The sequence below is a fragment of the Protopterus annectens genome, chromosome 10.part0, assembly GCF_019279795.1.
Source record: "Protopterus annectens isolate FY-2018-M chromosome 10.part0, PAN1.0, whole genome shotgun sequence".
NCBI classification, from domain to species: domain Eukaryota; kingdom Metazoa; phylum Chordata; order Ceratodontiformes; family Protopteridae; genus Protopterus; species Protopterus annectens.
This window is the reverse complement of record NC_056744.1, coordinates 641,702,918-641,730,277: the sequence shown is the minus strand read 5'-3', so window position 1 is coordinate 641,730,277 and position 27,360 is coordinate 641,702,918. Positions and strand designations below refer to the sequence as shown.

Below are 27,360 nucleotides of genomic sequence, written 5' to 3'. Positions count from 1 at the left end.
GCCAAAGACTGAATTTACAAACTCTATGCTGAATCGTCACAGGAATGAGGGAGAGCAATACATGACACTATCAGACTTCTGAAGGCTACAGCTGGAGATTACATGTAGAGCAGAGAATATTTAATACTTGTTACATAGCCATGGCTCGCATCACAATTGCAAAACATTAAAAACCCAGTGAAACTTGAAATGGCTGGGCTTCATTTCTAACTGTACATCTGACTGGAAGATACCTTAAATGGACAGAGGTTTTCCTCAGGAAAGTAGAAAATGTCAGTTCAGGTAGGTTGTGGGAGCCACCCAATGCTGAGGGGGTGGTGGGGAGCAAACACAGCAATTACTATAAAAATGTTAATGGTAAATATGGACTGATGTGTTTAACAACGCTGCATTTTCAATGCATTATAAAACCTTTGGTGACTTTAAGGTTTACTGTTTCTTTTCTGAAATGCCATTGTTCTATTATTTTATGAACATCACATTTTCTACATTTGATCTTTTGATAAATATAATAGGTAGTCACTAAAAGAGAACATTTATTAGCTTATTTATTTACAAAAAAGTTTGTGAACTCTTAATTGTTTAATCATTCCAAAGATGTATTTTCTTTAGAATCTTTTCAGGTGATAACTTTTATAGCATTTTGTTGCATATATTGCAAATCTGCAAGTGTTGATTTACTTGGTGATTTGTTATTTGAATAGCTCACATATCAACATCATTTCCTGCTTATCAGCGTCTCTCTTAGTAACGAAAGTTAACACTGAAACTGCAGAGCAGAGGACATCTGTGTGAAAATAAAACATACCCACGTCACAGAAACAGGAGATATTCTGCTTTCATTTTAGTTAACAATAAAGTTAGCAATTAAACAGAAAACACCCTGCAAAAGACTACACCGGTAATTTTATGTATTAGTGCCAGAGGACAGAGATCTTAGGAATGACTAGAATTCACCCCCAGGTAATTCATTTGGGTTACTTTTTATGTTATTTTTTTACTGAACTGACGATGCTGGTAGGTTCTTTCCAAGTATTTGAATGATATCTGGCATGCTCAAGTTGTTTGCAAGATGGGAACTTTGATTTATCTTAAAAATCTTTAAAAAAATCATTAATCTCATACATTTACTATAAAACAGCTTGTCACAGCTTTTGTTTAGCTAATTTTTCTTTTCTTTTTTTTTTCTTTTTTTTCAAAAGAAAAACTGTCAGCAAGAAACTTTCTACAGAACTGAGTATTTCCTGTATAATGTAAAGTAATTATAATCTTTGAAAAATGTGTTGCATGTTCATCTTTGAATAATGTAGAAATAGAATACACACTGCAAATCAAGAAACGAGGAAGGAAGGCATATTTTCATGCAGGGAAAGGTGTGAGAAAATGAGACATTTTATAGTTACAAACCTCACTTTAAACAAACAAGTAATTCCATAAGGTTAAAAACAATCATATTTTATTTATGAAATATAGGGTCGATTTGCTCTTAGCAGCCATGGTGAAAATTATTAAGTTAAAGGGAATAATATGAAAATAAGGTAATAAATCAGTTTTCATAATGTTGTCAGAACTTTAAAAAGTATTAAGTTGTTAAAATAAAGTCATAATGAGCCACCAGTAGGTTACAGTTACACATACTATTCATGTGCCACTAGATGTGGATGTGTGCACACGTGTGCATGTGTCTGTGTACGTGTGTTTGTGTTTTTGTGCTTGCATGCCTGTGTATGCATGCTGAGGAGGGAGGGGTAATGAGGAGGCAGAATTAACTGTGTGGGGAACACACAAAATAAAAAAATAAATTATTATTTGCAGGAAATGTAATGCCAAATATAAAATGAAATGAAAATATATTAAACAAGATATCAGATGTTAAAAACATATTGCTATCTCCCTGAATGCGTTTTTTTTTTTTTCACTTTTTTTCCATTGAAACCAGTACTGAAGAGCAATTCCATGTTCCTGAGATCTAAACAGAAAAAAAGTACAGTGAATGCATCTCTAGGCAGAGTTTACTGGATAGCCCAGGAGGGTTCAGCACCTGGCTCTTTATGACTACTTTGTAGAGGTACAGGGCTGCTGATGTGAAGCAGAGCATGCCTGTGGTGTAGTTCATAACCCATGTCACATGTCACAGAATCCATGGAACACTATGGAAAACTGGAAAGCAAATGGAGTGCAAAATAATGTCCTACCCTTTGTCAGTGCCATGACATCTGACTCAACCAGGCAACTTTCAGGCTGCAATAACCTTTTTAAAAAAAAAAAAAAATCCAGTGAATGAACAGAGAAGGTCGTAATATGCACCTAGAGATAATAAATGATCTGTCTGAGTGCCTGTTAAATGAAGGCAACCAAGACTAATGTGGAGCTATAAATTTAGGATAATTTCAGAATGTAATATACAGAATGCAGTAAAATGAAGATGTAGTCACTTGACAAAACCATTAAGATAGGGTGTAATTCCTCTCAACGTACAAACATTAAAACTTACTGTAGCCCCTATGTAACATCATAGCAAAAAAAGGAGAATTGTTTGTTGTACAGTGCTGTATATCAAGGAAAACACTATCTTACACTTGTTGAAGGTATACCAGTGGAAAAGTAAAGCAAACAAAGAAAAAAACTCTGGTATTCCACCACAGCAAAAATCCACCACGATAAAGTGCTGTGTCAAACAGCAAGCAAATTTAATGGAAAAAGTAAAAACAGCATTAAAATATCATTAAAACATTGTTTTATCACTATTTTAATGCTGTTTTTTACTTTTTCCATTAAATTTGCTTGCTGTTTGACACAGGACTCTATCGTGGTGGGTTTTTGCTGTGGTGGAATACCAGAGTGCTGTATATCACAGTAGATCACATATAATCAAAGCAGCCTTTCTAGATTTAATTCAATAATTTTATATTCTACGGAGAAACAAATAGCTCTGACATTGTTCGGGCAGACTGTAGATCAATGTAAAGTGAGCACAAATATAAGGGCACAAATTATTGTGCTATTGTTACATTTTGCAATTGAGAGGTGTGACTTTTAGTGCAAACATGCCAGCAGTCTGATTACCCAAAGTTTTAATGCTGTTTTTTATAATAAGTGAAAAATGAAAGTTAGTAACAAAAGGGGAAAGAAGAGGAGAATAAAGAAGAAAGCAGGTGGCAGCAAAGACACCGACAATGCTGAGAGCGGAAAGGCAAGAACACAAAGAGGAGAAAGATGGGCAGAAAATTAAATGATAATATAATTAGCAATAAAAGGGCTACAGAAAGTAGAAGCCTGTTTCACATGTTGGAAACATGGATCCTCCGTGTAGGTTGTCTTGCAAAGGCTGTAAGATATGATTACAAAACTTTATGAGTGTAAGAAGAGTACAGGTAGTGGAAGGATGTGATCAATACAGCAACAGAAGAGGATAACCAAATAATGACCACCAAAATCCTAACTTACAAAAGGAATGTAAAGCAACAAGTCAAAAAAAATTCTCTCCAAGTCTGAAGCAGTAGTGGTAGTGGTTGGTCAAAGGTTAGAGACTTAGAATAAACCATCATAAAAAATCGAAAACTGTACCCTGCCGGAAAAGTTGTATCTTCCATATAACAACATTTTGATTTTAAAAGAACACCGACTTAAATCTAGGACATACTCATGTCAGACCCAAGGCAAACCACCCCCACTACTTCTGCCCCTCTCTTACACTGACTCTTAACCACACCTAACCCATATACTATCTTTCTCGTTCAAAATTCACTCACACACTTACTATTACAACTTAGAATATACATATCTTAAAGACACTGTTCCTCTTCCTTCTCTCCTCTGAGATGCTCAAACCCTTTTCTAACCTTTAACTAAATGCTATCATAGAAACTTCTGCCTCAAAGTCTGGTCACACAGTACCCTGTACATGCTATTGATTTTCTTTGTTTTTCAATAGTATCCTGTATGTACTGATTTGGTTTTATAGTTGCACAAGTAACATTAATTTTATCACAGTGTCTACTGCTCATTGTATATAAAGTTCTAACTTCTCTTTTGTAAAAAAGTTTTGTAACTTTTTTATATTAAAACTTATAAAATTAGAGCGTTTCTCCCCGAGTCTCTGCTGAAAAAGGGTTTTTGTTCAGATAGACTAACCTGGTCAACAAATGTCAAAATAAAACAAATAAGCAAATAACTTATATGGCTTCACATTGTGTTTTTAAGTCAGAAACAATGGGCCCTCCAATGAGCTAACTTGAGGGATCAACAGTGCTAGGGATTAGTACTGCAGTTTTCTTTCACTTCTCAACTCTTCTCCCATGACATCTATTAGCAAAGATTGTGATAAGATATATAAAATCATTAACTTTATGGCTGATTAGGAACACTTCACCCATACTTTTTCTTCTTCATAGATTCATACTTGGCTAACGATCACAAGGACTTTACAAGGCTAGCAATACAACCCAACCCAATTTTGTCCCTGAGTTCTTTGGATGCCTACATGGTGGGGTATGTTAGTAAAGAGGTCGCTAAGGGTTGAGTGGGGGGTGGGGTATATTAGTTGAAGATTAATTTACTTATTATGGACCTCTGTCTGTCAGAGACATGGGAGCCAGACAGGGGGTGAATTTACAATTTCCCATCCAATGATCAAGGTTTGTTTTGAATACCGTCAGTGATGAACTCTGCTTCACGTAGATGGGGAGCTTATTCTATAGTATGGAGATCCTTTGAGACACATATTGGTCCCTTCAGCATGTTCTATTTATGTTGTAAGCAAAGGTCAGGTCCTTCGATTTAGTGTTTCTAGTGCTGTTTGTCTTCTGCATATGCAAGAGATTCATAGATATGTTGATGCCATATACACTAGCATAAATAACCTCTCAATAACCTGTAGGAGGCTGAGTACAGACACAGGACCTTGAGACAATCTGTGTAGGGCAGGGTATTCATACCCTGGATTCTCCTGGTGAGGAACCCTTGAGAGTGTTCCAATGTTTGCAAGTGTCTGGTTTGGTACATGCCAAACGGGACATTATACTCAATGATGGGTCTGATAAGGGCTGAGTAGAGTGATATTATAACTTCAATCTTCAATCTGAAGAAGGTATATTGCTGAAAGCGCTTATCGGACTGCAAAGGACTGAGTTTTATTATTTTACTGCTGCTCTCTATTTTTTTGTGGAATAAATATTGTTGATTTTATTTATATTTCTCCGGAATTTTGCTGTGGTGGATTACCGGAGGTCTTACCTTTTTTGAATTCATTTTTCCATCGGTATCCTTAAACAGTGTAAGAAAAGTTTTTTTTCTGTCAAGTCTAGGATATTGGAGCCCCTTGTGGGACTATGGATTAGTTGATCCAGGATGTTGGAATTTATGAATTCCAAGAACAGTTGGGCAAAGGTGCTGGTACACAAGTAGTTTTCCCAGTTAATGGCAGGGTAGTTGAAATCATCCAGGTTAGTCCCAATAAGCCAATGATTTCTTTTCAGAGGAGGCCCAAGGTTGTATTCATACTGAATAGGAGAAATTTTGTCAGAACAATGGAGGAACTTCTGTTACTCCTTACTCTCTAGAGCTACTAAATGATGCAGGAGGGTTCCTACAGTATCAAAGCAAAGACCTGAGAGATGCAGCAGCCTGGGGGAAGAAAAAAAAGCTATGGAGAGCTTGGAGGTGGAAAGTGAGAATTTGGAGAAAATTCATTCACTATGGATTATCAGAATGCAGATTCATGTGTTATGGATAATACAGATGAACAGTGTTTAGCTGTCTCAATGGGGAATGAAGTAAGCGAGTCCATTGGTTTGGTTCAGATAAAATAACTGGCATCAAGAAAGCTTGTAGATAATGTTCTGTTGAAAATAATTGAGCAGGATGGTCCAGGTAACAGTTCTGCTGTTTCTTGGTGTGAGTTGGCAGATAAGTTTTATAGAAGTACAGAAGATGGTAATACAGAGATTGAATCAGGTGATGAGGCAGCAGAGAATGGAGCAATTAAAACTTATGTAACAGTGACAGAAAGTAAAACAGGAAAGTAATTAACTGGGAAAGAGTCTGGTTTTGTGGCAGTGGAGAATGCAGTAGTTAAAACTTAGGCAGTAGTGGCAGAAGGGAAAAAAAGGAGACAGCAGAAAATGGTAAGTAAAACTGTTTTAAAAAGAAGAGAAGAGCTGTGAGAATAAGAACCAAAATGAGACTGTAATATATATTAATTATGGGACAATTTTGTAATGTTCTGAGATTTAAAGATTGAGAAATGTGGTCTTTTATACATATAGGGACTGAGATTTTTTTGTGATTCAATATTTGAAAATGATGGACTGATGATGACATTTCTAGAACTGTGTAACAAAAACAAGGGCATTTATATGTGTAACAATTATATTCTGGTAATTACTTAAATGTTAAAAAATGTTACTTTGCAGTTTTGGACTAAAGAACTGGAAGAATGTATGCACGGTTTGTGTGAAACTGTTGATAACATTATGAATGTTAGATACGAAAGAAACATATGGAATGGAGGGTGCAGGTTGGAAGCTGTTATTTTCTGGATGGTCATAGAGGGACATTAAGATACACTGTCCACCCTAAATCATGTTTCTTTTGTGGGGAACTTTCTCATTTAGTTAATGATTGTGACAAGATACAATGTAACCAGTGTAGGGAGAGAGGACATACAAGAAGAAGATGTATGGCTGAATGCAGTTTGTGTAAAAAGGGGTGCTTTCGTATGAACTGTCAAGAGCAAACAGTAAATAATGAAAAAGTAGGGGAAGCTAGAAAACATACACAAATAATAACGAGAGGATGAGGGAGAAGGTTAACTAGGTGAAGAAGAAACTGTAGAAGACAAAAATATGGAGGGGAAAAAGGAAGAGAACATTTGCATGCAGGGAAAGAGGTCAGGCGAAGGGAATGACTCAAAGATTTTTTTTTTTTAATTCTAGCCAGTGCAAAGTCTGATTTTGAGGATCAAGGATTATTTGGACATAAACCCTGACTAGAAAGATAATAAGAGAAAGAGTAAAAATAAGAAAACAAAAAATTTAAATATTTCCCCTAAACCTAAGAAGGAAAAGCAACAATATTAGAGTACTTTTAGTAAGTGTGAACAGTATTATTAACACTGTAAGAAGGAAAGGGATTCTGGAATGGTGTGTTAAATGTGATGTGGATGTTATTATGAGGATGTAAGATATCTGACAAGTGAAGAAAGCTACAAATAGAAAAGTTGTCAGGTGGAAATAAAATATGGAATTTAGGAAGTGAAAGTTGTTCTGGAGTGGCTGTGTTCTGTAAAAAAACTGGTGACAATACTAGATTAACACTGGTAAGGAAGGTTAACTGTGACGTAGAGAGAACATGTTTATAGAATTTTAGCATTGCATGCATATATAGCAAGGGAAGAAAAATCTGGTTCATCAAACTGGATGGTGTAGTGGTCCAGTGGTAGCATTGTTGCCTCACAGCAAGAGATTCTCCAGTTCGATTCTCAGCTGGGGTGCCTTCTGTGTGGAGTCTGCATGTCCTCCCTACTTTTGTGTGGGTTTCTCTGGGTGCTCTGGTTTCTTCCCATGTTACAAAAACAAGCATCTGGAGTGTTTATCCCTGGGTCCCTGCTGAAAATTGCCTTTGTTCCAAGTTGGACTTTCCCAGTAAACAAATGTTAGACTATGTGGTGGTTAACATGAAAATTATAATCATGGAAAACTTTAATTGTGATTTAAGGGGAAAAATGTAAAAAGAAAGGGAAAGATATAAATAAAACTACAGGAAGTAATAAAATGTGGTAAATTAGCCATGTGGAACAAAAGTCAATGGACTTCTAGAAGGGTTCTCTTGGATCTGAAATTATTTTGTATTTTCCAAAGGCTTGGGTATAGCAGATGGTGATACAGTTCTGATGTTTTTTTCAGACCATTTAGCAAAATGCATGGAGGAACTGGAAGAAAGGGAGTATATTAAAAAACTAAAGGGAATAAAAAGAATAAATAAGAAATTATGGGGTGAAACTGGAGAGTGGGAAGTATTGCCATTATGGAAGTTTTATATAACCATGAAGGTCTTATGTAAAAACTGGTCTGAGTGGTCGACTGAATTTAAAAAGAACTATAAAAAGTATTTTTTCCCAGTGGCAGGATGATGTAAGTAAGGAAGTAAAAGTGAAGTATGGGAAAATTAAGAGAAATGCATTAGATAATAAAGAGAATAATACAAGAGAGTATTATGATATGGAAAAAGAAATATATAAAAGAAATAAAAAATAAGGCATTATTTTTTACATAGAGATATTGGGCCCGATTCCGAAACACTTGCTTTCACTTTAAGTGACCACTTACACTGACAGCAGGCTGAGAGCAGCTCATTTTGAATCTGGTCCCCGGTGTAAGCCTGTTTTTCGATAGGCTTTTCACCAAAGCAATTCACTTACACTGAGAGCAGGTATTTCAGAATCAGGGTAGATTTACATGGAGTGCAGCTCTTTTGTAATCTAGCCCATTATGAACAACAGAGATGGGAGAATGTATATACATATTTGGGTAAAATAGTAAAGGAGGATATTTGTAAAATGAAAGAAATGAAAAAGGAAAAATGTAAAAGGAGAGGTAAAAGGATTGCAAGAGTCACTTATGAGTATTGTAGTACACAATGTGGAAAATATGTATAAGGATGGAAAAGAAGACAGAATGGAAAATAAAAAAAAAAATCCAGAATGAGTTATGGAGGAATTTTAAAAAGAAATTGCTATTAGTGAATTGGATGAAGTACTTAAGAAAGTAAATAGTGTCAGTATCGGGTCCATATAGTATAGGATATGGAATATACAGGAAATGAATGGGCTGGGAAAGAGGGCATTTTTAAATGTGCTGAATGAGGCTGAAGGAAGGGTATGTTTATGAAGAATTATGTAGTGGGATATTAACATTTATATGGAAAAAAGACGAGGAGAAGATTGAAATAAAAAAATGAGGCCCATCATGCTAAATAACACAGATTATAATTTTCTGGGGAATAATACAAAAAAGAATGGAAGAAAAGGATGAGGGATATTATGGAAGAAAATGATATTTGGTATAAAAGGGAAGGGATGCCAAGAATTGTTATTGTTTGTGGGAGAAATTGTGGATGATGCTATAAATAAAAGGAGGATGTGAGACTTATGGTAGGTGATATCAGCATGGCATGTGATACAGTAGGACATGATGCTTTGTGGGATGTTATGGAGAAATATAGAACAGATACTAGAATTAGGAGAGTGTGTATGTCAGTATATCAGAATAACAGAGTGAGAGTGACAGTGAATGGGGGGGGGGCTGAGTGAAGAAAAATGCATGCAGTGTGGTATAAGGCAAGGATGTTCCATAAGTGGAATACTGTTTGCATTTGTGATAAATGCGATAGTGAGTAAAGTAGCTTATAAAATGAAAGATGCTACATATGTGATAAAAAAGGAGGTGGTGATACTGGTAATTCTGATGTATGTTTTTGATATAATAGTGGTTAGTATACATGTAATGTACAAAATTTGGATGGGGGAGGTGTTGCTTTGTCTGAATGGATGTTTAAAGGAAATGGGAATGACCCTGAATAAAGATAGAAGTAAGGCTTTGGGTGATGTGCTGAAAATTGGGGTTGTGTATTTTTAAATGAATGAACCGTCTTTGCTAGGAATAAAATTTGGTAAAAATTATGTAATTATGCAATGGAAGGGGTTGTTTAAATAAATATGCTGTGGAAGGCATACAGATTAGCATTAAGTAAAAAAAGGTTTATGTTATGAATTCCGTTTTAATAGGAAAACAGAATATATGTCAAATGTTTATATGGTGCTAATAAAATATGAAAAGGAAACTATGTAAACCCAAGGGAAAAAGGTGTGTTGTATAAGTGAAGATGAAGAGGGATTGGGGTTACTAAATCCATTTGTTTATTCTGCTTCTTTAAATTGTATAGAGTATTAAAATGGGTAAAGGAAGAGAATGAGAATTTAATAGTGAGAATATATAAATTTAAGTACAACAAATTATAGATGAAAATAAGAGAAACGGAAAACGAGTATGTGAATGAAGAAATTAAAAATGATCAAGAATAATACATGGAAAACACAAGCTGATGATATGGATTAAGATAAAAGGATGTGTTATAATAATGTGATGAAACAATATTATTATGTAAGTCCACTGGATAATTTGCCAGAAAACATTAAAGCAATTAAAGTAAGGAAAAGTGGTGTAACAAGATAGTAGAGTGTCAGGATTTCCTATGGAGACTGGTAATAAATAAGTTACAAGTAAAGTGGAATATGCCATTTAAAAAGAAAGTTGAAAGAGTGTCTTTATTTTTTTAGACAAAACAACACTTCCCTCTTCCATATATTTTGAAGTGGAAAACACTGGTGAAACTCAGAAAAAAGTTGTGTAAAGAAAAATCTTCGAGAATATTAATGACATAAACAATATAGATACAAATATGATTATGTCTGGATATTATAAAAATAAGAAGAGAGAATATGTGAGACAGGTAGATAAGAATTTATATTACGTAATATGGATTACTTGGAATGAAGAAAATTATTAAATTTTGTTTTATGGGAAATTGGTTTTGGCAGATATAGTATGAGAAATCAGATTGTGGTTGGAGAAGAAGGAGTGGAGGTTAATTACAAACCTGAGCGAGATTATAACCATGTGGTGAGATTTGAAAAATACGTTGCCGGCAAAGACAATCCGTTATTGGCGTACGATATAATGAGTGACTTGAGGGAGGAAGTCAGTGATGAGAGTGACTGCAGCGGACTAAGCACGCTATTGGAGCACATGGAGTTGGACTTTATCAAAATGAAATCTTTACAGCTACAAAGGCAACATTTTGAACTTTCTATTGAGCGGAGAATTGTTCCGAGGGGTCTGCATATATTCAAGATGCCCACCACAGGTACTCTCTATCCTGACTTGTTATATAAGTGGCAGTTAATTAACATTGATACGAGCATACGCTATATGCAATTACTCAATGAATATTTTTTACCGGAAGAGATTAACCTGAGAGAGAAAATTAGAGAGCAGCAACGACATGTGTTTGAGACTTATTCTAATCATGTTTTGGACAAAACGTTCAGTAAATTGTTGGACAATGTTTATTTTTATGAGAAAAAGTTGCTGGAACAGAAACGTGGTAAGAATCGGAGGGACACTTTAGATTTTAAAACAGGCCAGATCTTTATTTGGCTGAAAGACAATCTTGGAATGCATACTTCAAATAAGACTCAGTACAAGAATAATTATAATAACAGAAATAAGAATAAATTTGTAAATACCAATGATACAACCAATTGTGGTAATATTGATATTGTTAGCAATACTGTTTTTCATGATACTGTTGCTTCACGTTCTAGCAATGACATCGCAGATGATGTTAATAGGGGGTTGGTGAACCATCAGAATTCTTTTGTCACTGTAGTTGATGTGCATAGGGAGGAGGAACTTAATGGAACACCCTCTGATGGTACAACCAATAGTACCTTTAATGAATTGAAAAGTACTATTTTGAATGGCAGTATGGGAGTTAGAGATATAAACTCTGACCCTGGCATATCCACTGAGAAAATAATAACAGAGGAAGCAGTAGTTAGAAAGAAAACTGTTACTAATAAGATTAACAATGTGAGGGGTGAAGTGGTTGCCCCTTTCCCTATATCAGAGTATTGGAAGACAGGCAGGGATCGCTCAATGAGCAGGGGAAGGTAGAAAAAGAGACTAGCAGAGGACGAACATATAGGTCCCAATCTCAAGAAAATGTGGGAGAAAACTACAGGTCCCTAATTTGGAATATATCCAATAGAGTCCTTACAGATGATGAGAAGTATGTATTAGAGAAAGGTCTTTCTTTTGTACCTTCAACTAGAAGTGATATCACTGACTCTGTCATGGATCTTAAATTATTTGCATGAAATTTACAATTAAAGTTGAATTTTGGAAATTTCAATCAAGGTGTATACATTAATAAATTTAAGAAACCCAGTAGCTATGTTCCGGTTTTACATCCGTTGGTTGATGCCTTTTCAAAGCTTGTTGAGCAAGATCTACATGAGAAGGATGAAAATAATAGGCATAAGCGTTGGTATGGAAATTTACATATGAAACAGATTAGCTTTGGTGAGTCTTAAAAATGATTCTGATATAGTTATCAGGCCAGCCGATAAAGGAGGCCTTATAGTGATTATGAATTCCAGTGATTATATCACTAGCATAAACAGTTTGTTAAGTGATATCTCATATTATAGTCGTCTTAATGTCAACCATGTAGACAGGATTATTTGTAAAGTTAGAGCAACACTTTTAGATATGTTAAGTGTGGGGAGACTCAGTGATGAGATGTTTCAATATTTTTTGGTTAATGAACCGATGACGCCTTGTATACAAGGTTTACCAAAGATCCACAAAAATCCTGACAATCCCCCTATGAGGCCAATAGTTTCTGGTAGAGGATGGAGCACTGAACCCCTATCCCTGTATTTAGAAACTAAGTTTAGTCCAGTAGTTAGTAAATATGAGTATATACTCAAGGACACCAAACAATACTTAGTAATGTTGTATGATGAGATGAATTGTGTTACAGAGACAGAACAATTTCTTTTGGTAACTTTAGATGTTCAATCACTCTTTACCTGTATACCTAACTTGGAAGGGATAGAGAGTGTTCGTAGATGTTTGGTGGATTGTGGGATGTATACCAACACTCACGTTGATTTGTTATGTGACTTAATGAGAGTAGTACTCACCAGTAATGCCTTTGTATTTAACAATCAGGTTTACATACAGAGGGATGGCGTAGCTATGGGCACTTCTTGTGCCAATAGCTACGCCAACCTAGTTATGGCAGACTGGGAGAGTAGAAGTTTATTTAAGTTAGAATTATTTAAACAACATGTTAGATTTTACATCCGCTTTGTGGATGATCTCTTTCTTGTTTGGAGATCAGGAGAAAATGAGTTGGATGAGTTTTTGCAACAAATCAATAGGTTGACTAGCTATTTGAAATTTACCATGGTTGCCTCCAGGGAGAGAATTTCTTTTTTGGGTGTGTTCATAGAGAGGTTGCCATCTGGCTTATTGAACACTGGAGTGTTTAGGAAGATGTATCACAGGAATGCATTGTTGCACAGGACAAGCATGCATCCTAGATTTGTTTTCAGGAACATTCTACGTGGTCAGGCCATGAGGGCCTCTCGTTTGAACTCATCTGACGTAGGCTTTGCTGATGAATTGTTAAAACTTGAACATGCATTTAATGAAAGGCTTTACACCCAAGATTAAATAGTTAATGTCCTGACTGAAGTAGAGGTATTGAGGCAAGGTAGAGCTCAGCCTTATTTTTCCATTTGTAATAATTTTGAATGTAGTGCTGTTGGATTAAAAGATAAACCGGAGGAAGCTGGTATAAGAGTATGTGTTTATTACACCCAGGATGTAAATCAGGTGATGGATTTGTACCAGAAGTTTTGGAATATAGTAACAGTAGATCCTAATATCCATAAGATAATAGGACATAGACCAACATGTACTTATAAGAATAGAATCAATTTACATAGGATGCTTTGTGGACCGAATAGATTGCAACATAGAGCATCTGTTGCAACTAAGAGTACTTACACGAGACCATGCCACAGGTGTAATTACTGTGAGTACATAGATGGCTCAGGGGTTTTTATACATCCAATTACCAACAGATGTTTTTGGTTTCAGGTACAAGCCAGTTATGACTCAACATCTTGTGTACCTTGCAACTTGTTCGGCTTGTCCTGCTTTTTATGTAGGCAAGACCGATAGAAAACTGAAAGAAAGAATTAAGGAGCATGTCTATAACATCAGGATTCAGTCAGATAAGAATGCCCCTTCTAAGCATGTCACTGAGAATACATCTGGACAAAGGTTCAGTTTTCAAGTTATACAAAGGAATTTTACTAATATTAGAAGGGGTGATGTTAGGAATAGGACAGAACAGATTGAAAGTGAGTGGATCATTAGATTAAGAGTGGACAGACAGCCCGGGTTGAATGATAGAGTTTCAATTAAACCTATATTGAAAGGTAGGAGGCTTAGGAAATAGGCAAGATTCACCTGTGCTGTTGGTTGCTGTCCTATGTTTTTAGGTATTAGAAGTGACTAGAAGAACGTTTTTTCAGTTGCCAGCGATTGTGGAGCTTCACTCAGGCATCTTGCTGTTTTATAAGAAATATTGAGTCAGTCAGCTTTCTCTTCATTTTACTGTATGTTTAGTGAATAGGTTTTACATTGTATATGTATTTTATTGACATGTTTTGACATATAGTTTTGTGCAAGCACCTACTAATTTTAACTTTAACAGAATGTTTTTTATATGATGTTATTTTTTAACTTAGTAACATAATGAGTGGATTTTTGGTGAAATGTCATGAGTTTTCTTAGTGTATATGTTGTCATGACTACTCAATGATTTTAATTAGGTACGCGGAAGTGATGTCAATAGAGCTTAGACTATTTAAATGTCTGTAAAATTAGTTTGATTGTTTGGCCTGAAGAAGCCTTTATGGTGAAAGCACTTGCCTTTTGTCTCAGTTAATAAAGTAGATGTTACGCTACTAAATGGATTATTTATTTCTGGATTTTTAACTGTGGTTGACTGGAGACTGCTGTATGAACCGTGTTTGGTGAAACGTGGCTTGTGTCATTATTTTACCACTTGTGTCCTGAGCATATTGCCCTGCCATTCTCCCGCTGTTTTACAATTGTTCTTATTGCTTGTTTGGGAGATTTATTCACAAAGCAGCCATTGTTGGACTAATTTAATTATGAAAGAATAACAATGAAAATATTATACGAAAGTGATAAACAATAAGAAATCAAAATGTGTATATATGTAAATTCTGTATGTAAGTAATGTTTTTTATGTTGTATTAAATAAAGGATTGCTACTTTTTACATCCACCTAAAGCCTCAGTTTAACATCAGAAGGAGAGCGCACTCAGGAGTGCAGCATCCACCTTTGCCGCACTGCAGTGTCAACAACTAATCTATATTGTGTGGGACTAGAACCCACAGCCTTCTGCATCAAAGATGACGGTGTTACCTGTTGTGCCACTTACACTGCAGGAGCTACTCAAGAGGTAGCACACTCAAGTTTGGTGCAGCATAGCTAAAGAAGGATTTATAATTATCTTAGGCTTCAGAGGCAGGCATAAGTTCATCGGCTCCTTTAGTTGACCTGATATTGTTTTTCAGGTTTTTTGTAGTTCTTTTCTTATTTTCCTTATGAATATAGGTTTTAGAGTTGCTATATAATTTACAGAGTTTCTTGCTTTTGTTGTAGAGTTTATTTATGATGGTGGACTGGCAGGGTGGTTTTGTTTTGAATTTCCTATGATGCTTGATTCTAGTGACTGCTAGCTCTATGTATTTTTCAAACTGGATGTTGAAGATTACTGTTGTAGCTAGGTGAGGGGTGATGCAGTTGCAAGTGAATTCTGATATTTCCTCATATTTTGGTACATTTGTTTTCCTTGAATTCAATGGCAGTTTGCTGTAGGGGCTTTTGGGAGTTTAAAAGAGAAGGTCACAAGTTTGTTGTCAAATTTCACTGGGGAAGGAGATACCGGAACAGGAGTAGTACAAGAGGAGGCCATATCTGTAAGAATCAGGTCAAGGATGTTTTGTCCTGTAGTAGGTTTGTTTGCCAATTGCTCAAGGGAGTTTTGTTACTAAAGTCTAGGAATTTTTGTGCATATCCTACATTGGAGTTGTAGGTAACCCAGTTTATTGAAGAGTAGTTAGTCACCTAAAGTAATTGAGTTTTTTGCTAATAAGATCATTTGGAGCACTGAGGAATCTTATGTGGTCAATAGGGGACAAAGTGTGTGTTGTGTAACAAGCAAATAATAATTAATCCTATCTGGAGTGATATGTAATTTACTGAGTTCAGTTTGTGGGCCCTTAAGGATCTTCCTGTAGGTAATATGCTCCTTGACAAATAAGGAGACTCCATTGTAGTTGACAGTGAGTCTGAAGACATGAAAAGTATAAACCCCAGCTAGGAGGGAGTGCCCTCTTTGCACTTAGACCAAGTCTCATTAACTATGCAGACATGGATGCTTTTCAAATGCAGGAGTATCACAAGATCATGCAATGTATTGTTTAGATTTCTGGCATTGAAAAGAGACAGTCTAATATGATCTGATTTTAAAACTGGTATGTTTTTGTGTTGGAATATCCATCATCTGTACTCTGCCTAAAAAAGGCACTGGGTGGGGGGGGGGCAGCAAAGGCTTTAGCCATAATGAGCAAGCCATTAAATGGCAGGTACAGGCCATCCTGAGTAAAAGAAGCTTGGCTGTTGAGTAACTTACATCTTGTTGACACATACTGGATCCCCCCCAGAATAACACCAACTATTAAAAAAGTTATTGAAACCAATTATCTTTTCTTTATATTTTGTTAGAGTATTTTTTCAAGTTTTAGCTTCTGGTATTTAGGTCCTGCATCTGAGCAGGTTTCTGCTTGTTTGCATGTCATGCAGCAAAGCACACTGCTGCGCAATTGTGCGTCAAAGCCAGACAGATGAATTCAACAAATTTTCCCTTAAAACCCAGGCAGAAATATCCATTCTCCTTCTCCGAGCTCCTCCACAATTGTTTCTGAAAAAATACCACCCCTAGTGACAATAGTCTTCAACCTAGCATTATGGACAGTTGGGCTACCCTTGTTTCTCCTGCCAACCTTGTTGACTTGGGTCTCTTGAGACAGTGTAGCAATTGCCTCATGTACACAGACAACCCTCTACTAATAACACAATCTAGTACAGAGTGCAATAGATGCATTTACAGCAAGAATCTAGAATCCATGCGCTCTCTTACTCAAAACAGTAATGAGGAGAAAGTTGTCAACTGACCCACCACTACATATTCACATAGTACCACTACATATACACATACCACTACTCAAACACATAGTATGCATCAAACATGTAAATCCACATATGCAGAGGTTCTCTTGAAAAATTTACTGAAACTCCAGAGAACTCCACAATACAAGTTTGCTACAGCTAACACAGTCTCCACAGCATCCATGGCACATACCAACACCAGTGTCTCACCCTCCAAGCCTGTAAGGTGTAACACTGAAAAAACAAGTTTTCTTGTCATTGGAGACTTAACAGTGACACGCAAAGATGTCCCACTCACCAGGTTGGACAAGGAGAAGTCATGGTCAGCTGCCTGTCCGGTGCCAGGCTTGCATTATTTTTGTTACAATGAAAGGCTCATATGCTTTCAGTGACGGTCACTCAACAGGTGGTACACTCAGAAGCATAGCTAGAGAGGGGCATAGGGGGCAGCCACTCTGGGCTCGAGATGTTAGGGGCACAATATGGGAGCAGTACTGACATTCATTTCCATACCTGGATTTCAGAATGTCAGTACAGAAATTAATGCCAATAATGCTTTTGTAGTCCAGGTGAAGCAGTTCAGTGCTTTATGTTCTGTATTAAGATGTAGCAGCCACTTGGGCACAAATGTAGGCAGTTTTATTTTGTTTTTTGCTTGTCATCTTATAGTATGAGTTAGTTTAAGTGGATGTAAAATATCCCACTGCACTTATCAAAAAATGTACTGAAAGTTCCCTGGTGCTCTGACCAGATTTACTCTAGTCAGTATCAGGTATCCCCTGAAAAGAGGCCTCTGGCCTAGTGGGGCTAGCCCAGTCAACAAAGAATGAAAAATAAATAAATAAATACATGTTAATGAAATGTTTTAGTTGGACAGTGAAAGAAATTCATTTAACAGACCAGATTCCTAATGATATTGAAGTTCATGTTCCCCTCCCACTTAATGGTCCATTATGAAAAAACAGTAGTATGTGAGAAACTTCTGGAACCACAAGTACCAGCTATAGAGTTCAGTCTTCTTGTTCTATCCTCACTGACTAAAGAGTTACAGCAATGGATCTAGAAACTATTTATGAACCCAGATTCTCATTTCTACCTCCTGTTCTAAACCAGGAGTTCACTGTTAGTACCTATGATGACAAATGGGACCCGAGTTTCAAGGTAAGCTAGTGAAGGGAACCTAGTCTTGTTCTAGAAGGAATAAGTATGTAATGTAAAAGATATGTTAGCTCTCTTTTTGTCAATAAATCCCTGTTATTCAATATTTGACAAGGAAATCTGTAAAATATCCTAGTCAATATGCCAGTAACATACCTCTCAACTGTCCAGACTTTCACAGAATGTCCAAATTTTTGCCTCATATTTTTCGTCTATTCCTCATTAAATTTGTGATTGTATGTCAAATCACTGGGATGATCTAAGGACTGAAGTCATATCCTACAGAAAGAGTATATTAACATAAGCTTTTATTACTCTAGCAACTTTCTAAGTTTATAAGTGTAATATTTTTAAATATGTCACTCTTTTTGGGCCTTTGTCTCCCATTTTATCAGGCTTTGTCCAGATTTCTTGCACTAAGAGGTTGAGAGGTATGGCCAGTAATGTGATACCTAAACGAGAAAGGGGACAGTTGTACAGGTTAATATTGATTATCTGGGATCAGGCAATCAAAATAAATCTAATATTGCGATCATTCTAAATCCTAAGTCAGGAAGACATTGTGACAGACAGGTTAAGATGAAAATGTCTCTGTCTCATGAATGAGCACTGGAAAGAATGCTTTTCCTGTTCCAAGTAAAGCAGTAGGGTTGTTTAATGATGGAGCTGAACAACTAGCTTCAGTGGTTTTACTGTATGTTACCTCATCCACTGGTAATAATAATGGAATCCTTTTCAGTACCAGGGAACCGCTGTGTCTGGCATTCATTCCCTTTCTGTTACTAAATGTTTTTCTGAAGGGGAAAGAAAGAAAGCAAATCTAATTTGAATTGCTGTCCTCTTGGCAAGGCAACTATATTTCACTCTGCAGACTCAGATGGCATTACCAGGGCAACAAAAAGCTGCTCACCCAGCAGGTGGGATCCTTGCCAGTCTTGTAACTCTTTCATTTATAGCATGGGAGATCTCAAGCTAAACACAGTTATTTTCTAATGAGGCCTTGTTGATTTTAAATGGGGCTAAAAATAAACTATGAGTGAGTCCTCCATCTCTAAAGGGACTGGATTTTCTTTTTGTGTGTGTTAGAATAGGTTAATTAATGCAGACAGTGCTTGAGTTCCCTAATTATTATAGTAGCTAAATTATCTATTTTAACAAAAGCTTGACTTGTACATCTGTCAGTCATTTCTGCTTGTTTATGCATATAGCATCCTTTAACTACAAACACAGCGATTAAGCAGTTTCCAAAAGGTGCTTTATATTTAAGGACCCCACAGACATTTAGTGATTACAGCTTGGGATTTAAATATTATTCTAGAGACTTTACTTTCTTTTTGACAGTAAATATAACTTACTTGAAATAATTGCCTTGAAAGATTCTTGCTGCTATTTCCCTAAGAAGAATTTCTAACTACAGGCCTTTCTTGAGGGATAAACTATAGTTTTTAATGTTTGTTGTTTTTACAATGATTATCTTCCTTCAGTATTTTATGCTGAGACAATGGTGTGGTGATTATATGTCTCACAGCACTTTGTTCTCCAGCTTGGTTCCTTCCTGGAGTACCTTATGCACAGAGTCTGCAAGGCCTCCCTGTGTCTGCATGGATTTTTGCCAGATGCTTTATTTTCCTCCACATCTCATAGAAGTGCATAGATGAACTGACATTTCTCCAAAATGCCATTAGGTGTGTATACTGTGTGACAACAAATATGTGTGTCACTTCTGTGATTCATTTGTTCTCCATTCAGGATAGTTCTGACTGTGTTGTACCTAGTGCGTGCTGGAATGGGCAAGTATACCCACAACTTTGAACTGCATTACTCGGAAAACTAGAAAATGCTTGGGGTATTGTCTTTTGATATTTACCCAGCTAATGGTCATACGGCATAATATATACTTGGTCTGTAAATGATGGACTATCAGCTGTTGATAATATAACATTTTCACATCTACCTAATAGCAACTAATGTGTTTGGCAACCTAAAATGGCCAGGTGTAGCAGAGCACTCCACAGCTCAGCAAATATGCTGTGCATTCATTCATATAGATGTTACACATGCCATAAAGCTGGATGTGAGTATTCCCTCACTACTAGCCAGTGTGGTTTTACAGCCACAATTTTTGGTGCTACATATTACTGAAATTTAAACACAGGGTTGTTTTAATTGTAATACCTGTCTTTGGTCTGAATTCATCCATTCAACTATCCATTCATCTTTACATAACCCCTTTTTTGTCTCATTTCTCCACATGGGGTCGGGGGTCACATCAACAGTGACAATTACCTACAGTGAATGTTCACATAGTCCTTGGTCATCGAACTGAAAAGTTTTGGTGGGTTTAAAAAAGACTGCTCAAAAAAGTAATTGTGAAATGTTCAAATTCAAAAATGACTAAATGCTTATGTTATACTATAGTTAAGTAAGAGTGTACAGGAAAATGAATGTTTGGCTGAAAAAGATTTAGTGGTAGTGTGTATGTGCTAGTGTTTGTGGGTTAAGATTAGACTATGGGTTAGGTGAGAGGACAGAATTACTGTTTTGTATGTTTGGAGTTGTATATGTTCTGTGTTATCTTGTCTTGTGTAGTGGTGCTGTTGGGGAAAGAGTTTAGTAATGCCCCCACACCACCTTATTCATGTGTGCTAACACTAACCCTACACATTACATCACTAAAAACCCTTTCTCTAACAGTATTGTTACCAAGTTGACACCTGATCTTGCTTTTGTAAATGGAATTTACTGATGTAGGGCTTTTTCAATGGGAGACAATATTCAATATTTTGTGTGATTTGCTGTTAGTGGTGTTTCAGTGTTTTGTGATTCTCCCTTTTTTGACCATTTGTGAGATATATATATATATATATATATATATATATATATATATATATATATATATATATATATACATATATAACTTCTTAATTTCAAAATTACAAAATCCTGAAGTTCTATATACCGAACCGAGAACCTTGAGATCTTGTAATCTCGAAATTAATAATAAAAAAAAAATTCTCTACAACGAAGAGAACGGTAATGGGGATCGTTAAACAGTGTGGAATGGAAACATTACTGTTCTCTTCACTGTAGCGCAGTCTCAGAGTTAGTATATTTAAGGTACAGGGAGTGTAGGGAGTGCAGGGAGGCTTGCCCCCCCTGCAAAAACCTTGTTTAACATGTTTTCTTTTTCTATTCACTTTATGATTTTGAAATTTCATAATGTCAAGATTCTGGGTTCGATTTTATGAATCTCAACATTATGGCATTTTGAAATTAAAAAGTGGACCCATATATATATATATATATATATATATATATATATATATATATATATATATATATACACACTACATAACTTAGTACCAAGGAAATGTAGTTTTCCAGCCTTAAGGGTAGTGCATACTTTCCTTAAGGAAGAACAAAGCCAAAAAGGGAAAACTAGCTGTACTGGAATGATTATTCTTGACATCAGGATACAAATTACTGAAACAGACCTTGTCACAACTTCTTATCTAATATCCTTGTCAAAGAACCATTTGCATTTTTATTAAAAATTAAAAAAAACACAGGATTCAAGCTGGTATGGCTTGTTTAAACTACATTATAATATATATTATACAATGACAGGTAATTAACATTCAAAAACGTGCATGCTGATTAGTCAGCCCAACCAGGATGCCCATTGTAATTCAAGCATATACCAATCGAAAAAAGTCCAGTCGCCTAGACTTTCTTCTCTAAATATATGCAAATGCTTTGCAACTTTCTTGAGCTAAGAGGTCGTGAGGTAGGTACATAGGGCAGCGAAAATACAAGGAGAATCAGGTACGTTATACAAAACTAAAGAAGCATTCCTGATTTTCCTTATTTTTTTTGCCCTCTCTGTCATATCTCTAAAGTGTCTAAATTTCACCATTTCTTTAAAAAAAAAAAAAAAAAAAAAAGAAGAAGAAATGAAGATCTTTCCATCTCCATTGCTTGCTTTCCAAAGCACTGATGTACTGCGTACGTTTGGGAATGTAAGTCCCATATGCATTCGCAGTACATCAACAAAGCTGCAGGATATGGAAATAACGCAGAAGAACACCACGGCACCATTACACAAAGACATTATTTAAGAAAAGTAAGTCATTTTTTTCTTAAATAATGCCATTGTATAATAGCAATAACCAACTCCTGGGTGTGATATATTGATTTAGCCAAGGTCGCCTTTGTTTAATCACTCGGGCTTCGCCGTCATGATTAAACCACAGCAACCATGAGTAAATTTATGTTTATTGCTATAATATATATAATAAAGCAGATGGCAGTAAGACTAAAGTCTGTGTGAAATGATGTGATGTGAGAGTGGAGGGGAGATATACCTCTCAACCTTTTAGCACAAGAAATCTGGACAAGGACACAAATAATGGGGGAACAAAGGTCCAAAAATAGGGACAGATTAAACATTACACTTAGAAAGTTGCTAGAATAATAGGTTTTGTATTGGCATACATTTTCTGAAGGGTATGAAGTCTAAAAAATAACAATACAAAGATTGAATTCCAGCTGACAAACTCAATCTGGCCGGACAAGCTTCCAAGTTAGTTTAAGAGAATAAACCCAGTCCTCGATCTACAATCTCATATTTTCCTATTTCAAAAATTGAATAAAGCCACTAAAGTCTTTCTTTTGGTTTTCAAAGGCTTTATTTTTGAAGAACGTTCAACATAGGTAGTTTTTTCCCCTTGAAATTCAAATGTCGGTCATTATTTAGAGACTTCAATTCTGAATGATTTTACAGAAAAAACACAAATTTTATGAGGAACAGACTAAAAATATAAGGCAAAAATCTGGACATTCTGTGAAAATCTGTACAACTGGAGAGGTATGAGGGGAAGAGAGCGGTGGTTATCAGAACTCAAACAATAACTCTTCTGCTAAGGGCAGAGGTGTACATCTGTTGTATAATATACTATAGTCATGTAACAAAAATGGTGGAGCAGATGCGTATATTATTATTTGACATTATACCTAGCATACTGATCAACAGCCAGCTACGCAATGACTTTGCACTTATTTAGATAAGGAGCACAATCATCAATCACAATAAAGATGCAAGCTATGTATGCACCACTGTTCCAGTCATTGTCACTGAATGTGACCTCTTTATGTGCTCTTGGAGTAAAGCCTTCATTGTAATTTACATGGCTTTTTATATGGAAAATAGAAAAATATATAATACGTGCTGCTGCTATGTATAACTTAGATCTGATGAAGCTCTGAAAAAGGTAGAAGTGCTCATCTCTTGTTGTAAATGAATACACCATAGTTTGAACAAGCATTACCAGCTTGAAGCCTGTTTTCTTATTTTTAATAATTAAAAAAAACAGTGTAAGAAACTTCTCTGTGTGCGAAAGTTTTCAATTCCTGTATGTCTAGTTAATCACTATATATTAAAAAGCAAAAAAAAAAAAATCAGAAAATGGTAGTAGAAGTAGTGAACTTAAAACATCCTAAATCAAAATTAAAAAACTTATCTTGAAATATTATTAACATTATACAGAATTATTATCTCTAGTAGGTATTCAGAAGTGATCCAAGAAGCTAGACAGTCTGTTTTCAGTCAAAAAAATATTTTATTAACCACACAGAAAAGTAATTCAAACAAAAAAAGAATAAACAGAATGACAGTTTCATCCCAAACTTTGACTATATACCTGTTATCAGGTATGGGAGTGGTTTGTTTTGTTGTAAAACAAAGTGTATTGGTATACATGTTAACAAATTCAAATCTCTTTCCCCATCCTTATCAGTGTGATATTCAAGCTGGTACTGTCCTACTTACTAAATGTCCTAATAATTTAAACTTTATTCTTTTCAAACAAAATTAAAAAAATAATAATGATGTGGTGCTTCTTATTAAACATATTTTTATTAAACAAAGTTTGTGAATTTATCAAAGACATTATAATACATGGTTGAAAATATTTAAACACTGACCATTTGACAATAAATATATATATATATATATATATATATATATATATATATATATATATATATATATATATATATATATATATATATATATATATATATATATGTTGGCATCCAGAAAATATATTGTCCAAAACATAATGTAGTTCCACAAATTATTCTTAACAAAGATTGCTTTCATTCATCTAGACTTCTTCAGGTCTGTGTACAAGAACCTTAAAAATATATATATCTACAAAAATCTTACTAAAACTAACCAATATGCCTAGTAAAAAACAGTAAAACAAAATTAAAACAAGAATACAACCTTATATGTACATTTAATGAGTAAGTTAAACCAGGAAAAGTACATCAACTATGTGCTGGTCAGTGTGTGACAGAAAAAATAGTGTCCTTATAAAAGTAGTGAAGATTCCATATAAAATAACACTAAGAGCAAAACTTAAAAATAAATTAATAACCCAATATAAATTAAATAAAAAAACTATTCATAATTAAAAAAAATCTGACAATTAAAGAATAATTAGCTTGTAAATTGATAGTAAAATTATATTAAAAATCATTTGCAATAAAGTGGAAACATATTCTATATTTAAGCTAAAAGAGGTGGGATAATAGAAATATATTACACACTACTAATACACATTATTTACCATGATTACCAAATTGAATAAATAAATACATTTCTGTAAATTACATTAATTGCCTAAGCTTCTACTGGTAGGGTTTTAGGTAGTTGTGAAAGTTTTTATGGCTGCAGTGTATAGTGAGCACTTTTTTACTGTTCATTGGTAAATAATAGACTCACTACACTTGTGAGCCATTTTAAATCTAACCAATAATCCTATTTGAAAATCAAACCCAACACCTTGTGTGTAAGGTAAATACCTTAAACATTATGCCAAGAAACATCCATCCTGTCAACCCCCAAACCCCATGTCAACCTCATGCAAGGTACTTTTTAATCTTATTTTTATAGTGTCTGTTTTTAAGTTGATAGTTTAGTGATACTTCAGCTAGTTTATTTTTAGTTAGCTTGGACAGATAAATTGTGTCCGTGTTTTTTTTTTTTTTTGGGGGGGGGGGTCTCTTTTTCTCTCCCTGCATCATCTTCTGGCTCTCTACCCTGTATCCCACATTCATCAATGGGTCTATCAGCCACCTCCTATCCCATGGATTCATCCATTTGGGCTAGAGCCAGCATGTAACCTAATGGTGTCCTGAAGATATGGCTGTTCACATTGGATTTGTCTTAGGGAATGTGACTTGAATGTGAAGGCTTACACTCCTTTTCAATGCATGTAATACTGCTGTCAGAATTGCAACCACCTTAGAAACTCTCACAAGCTAGACATATCAACTTGCCTTATAGGTTTGTAATTTCATAGGAGATTACTAGATTATTATCCTCGATGAGACATTTTAAGCCTAGACATGCTTCCCATTTGTCACCCAGCTTTGCTATCCTATAGGCATTTTAACTATCCATGCCATAGCTATATTTAAATACTTCTCATCTGTAGTGGATTATTTTGTTTAGGTCTCACCTTCAGTGTATTAGGGGTCCCTTCTGTAAGGTAAGGTAAGCACTGCATTTGTCCATTAGGAAAAAAGAGGTCAGTTCTGAGGTAAATTTACTATTTTCCATCCACTGGTCCCAATTACACTTAAATAAGGCCATAGAGGGTCTTTGTTTTACATATAAGGGGAGTCTATTCCATAGTAGTAGTAGTATGCTCTGGGATACATGCCTGTCCTTCCAGACCATTCTGTGTATGTTGCAGAAGATGATGAGGTTTCTGGACTGGGTATTTCTACTACCATTTGACTTACAGATGTGCAGTAGTTCCATTAGTGCTGGGTCTGTGGATGCCTTATAAGTCAGGCATAGTTCACCTCTTAGTAACCTCTATATGACTGAGTATAGTAACATGGCTTTGAGGTGGTCCATGTAGGTCATGTACCTTAGGCCCACTATTCTTTTTGTTAAAAGCTTCTGTGGATTCTCCAGTTGTTGCAAGTGCCTGGACAGGTATATACCAAAGGGGGCATTGCACTCTATGGTGCCCCTAATGAGAGGTGATTCAACTAAAACATTGACCTCTCTGTACCTAGATGCTATGCCTTTATGTATAACCTGCACAATGTAGAAGGACATCCTCAGAACAGTGGACACATGTTGCTCAAAACTAGGTCACTGTCAATGTAAAGGCCTAAATCCCTGACAACTGGGTCTATTCTCACATCAAAAACTAAGCATATGAGACTTTGGAGACCTAAACTGAAAGGTGAACATTTAGTACAACACACAATGATTGAAACTGTAGATTCATTTAAGGACCTGGGTATATGGGTAGATCCGGATTGAGTTTTTTTTAATCATATGAACCAATTGGTTAATGATAGTTAGAGAACCATAGGTTGTATCAAAAGATATATAAAGTCTAAGAAATAAGAAACTATGAAATATCTGTTTGTTAGCTACATTAACCCAAGCTTAAACCTAATTACTATCAACCTATGAAGTATATTCAATAAGATAGCACCCCTGCATGCATGGATTGAACAGAATAAACCAGACATATTAGCCATAACTGAAACATGGCAACACCCGAACATAAAAGATACCAAAATTTTAACTCCCCCAACTTCACCATATACAGACTCAGCAGAACAAAAAAGAAAGGTGGGGGGATAGCCCTCTAAAACCCCTCCACACTTAACATTACTACCGACCCAAGAAGTATACCCACATTTCATAATGCTGAGATTTTAATAACCACCCTAAACATTAACAACAACAAACAAATCTGTAACACCATAGTCTACATCTCACCTGGACTCAATGTACCAGCCCTGGAAGAGATACTGTCCTGGACATCTGAAAACATTAAATTAGAAACAGTCATCCTTTGTGACATGAACATAAGTTGGCAGTCCATCAATGCAAACTCCCCCATCACAAGTATCAATCTGTACGGCTTCAAACAACTAATTACAAATCCAACAAGATTCAGTAAAGACTTTACTAGTTACTCCACCTTAGACCCAACTAACTTCGCCTCAGGCACAATCTCAGACTCACTAAGTGACCATCTTCTAGCCTTTGCCATCAGGCTACCACACACCTTCCTAAAAAACACTTCTTAAAAACAGTTAAAATACAACTAAACTTAATCAACAGACACTTAACAACTTACTATAAAATATAAACTGGACACCCCTAAAATTTCTACCCAACGGATGCCATACAATATTTCAATACCACATCCCTGAAAATACTTGATGGTAGTGCCCCTGTACAAACAAAATAGAGTG

The 27,360-nt window shown here is 35.6% G+C and overlaps 1 protein-coding gene across 1 annotated transcript in view; it reads left to right on the top strand.

The window, feature by feature from the left end:
* The first annotated feature begins 770 nt into the window (after positions 1–770).
* Positions 771–27,360, top strand: part of LDLRAD1 (low density lipoprotein receptor class A domain containing 1) — a 275,292-nt gene continuing 248,702 nt past the window's right edge. Inside the window, exon 1 of the mRNA XM_044085483.1 lies at positions 771–963. Coding sequence (XP_043941418.1) covers positions 943–963 — 21 coding nt within the window. The 5' untranslated portion in view covers positions 771–942. The remainder of the gene's footprint in view (positions 964–27,360) is intronic.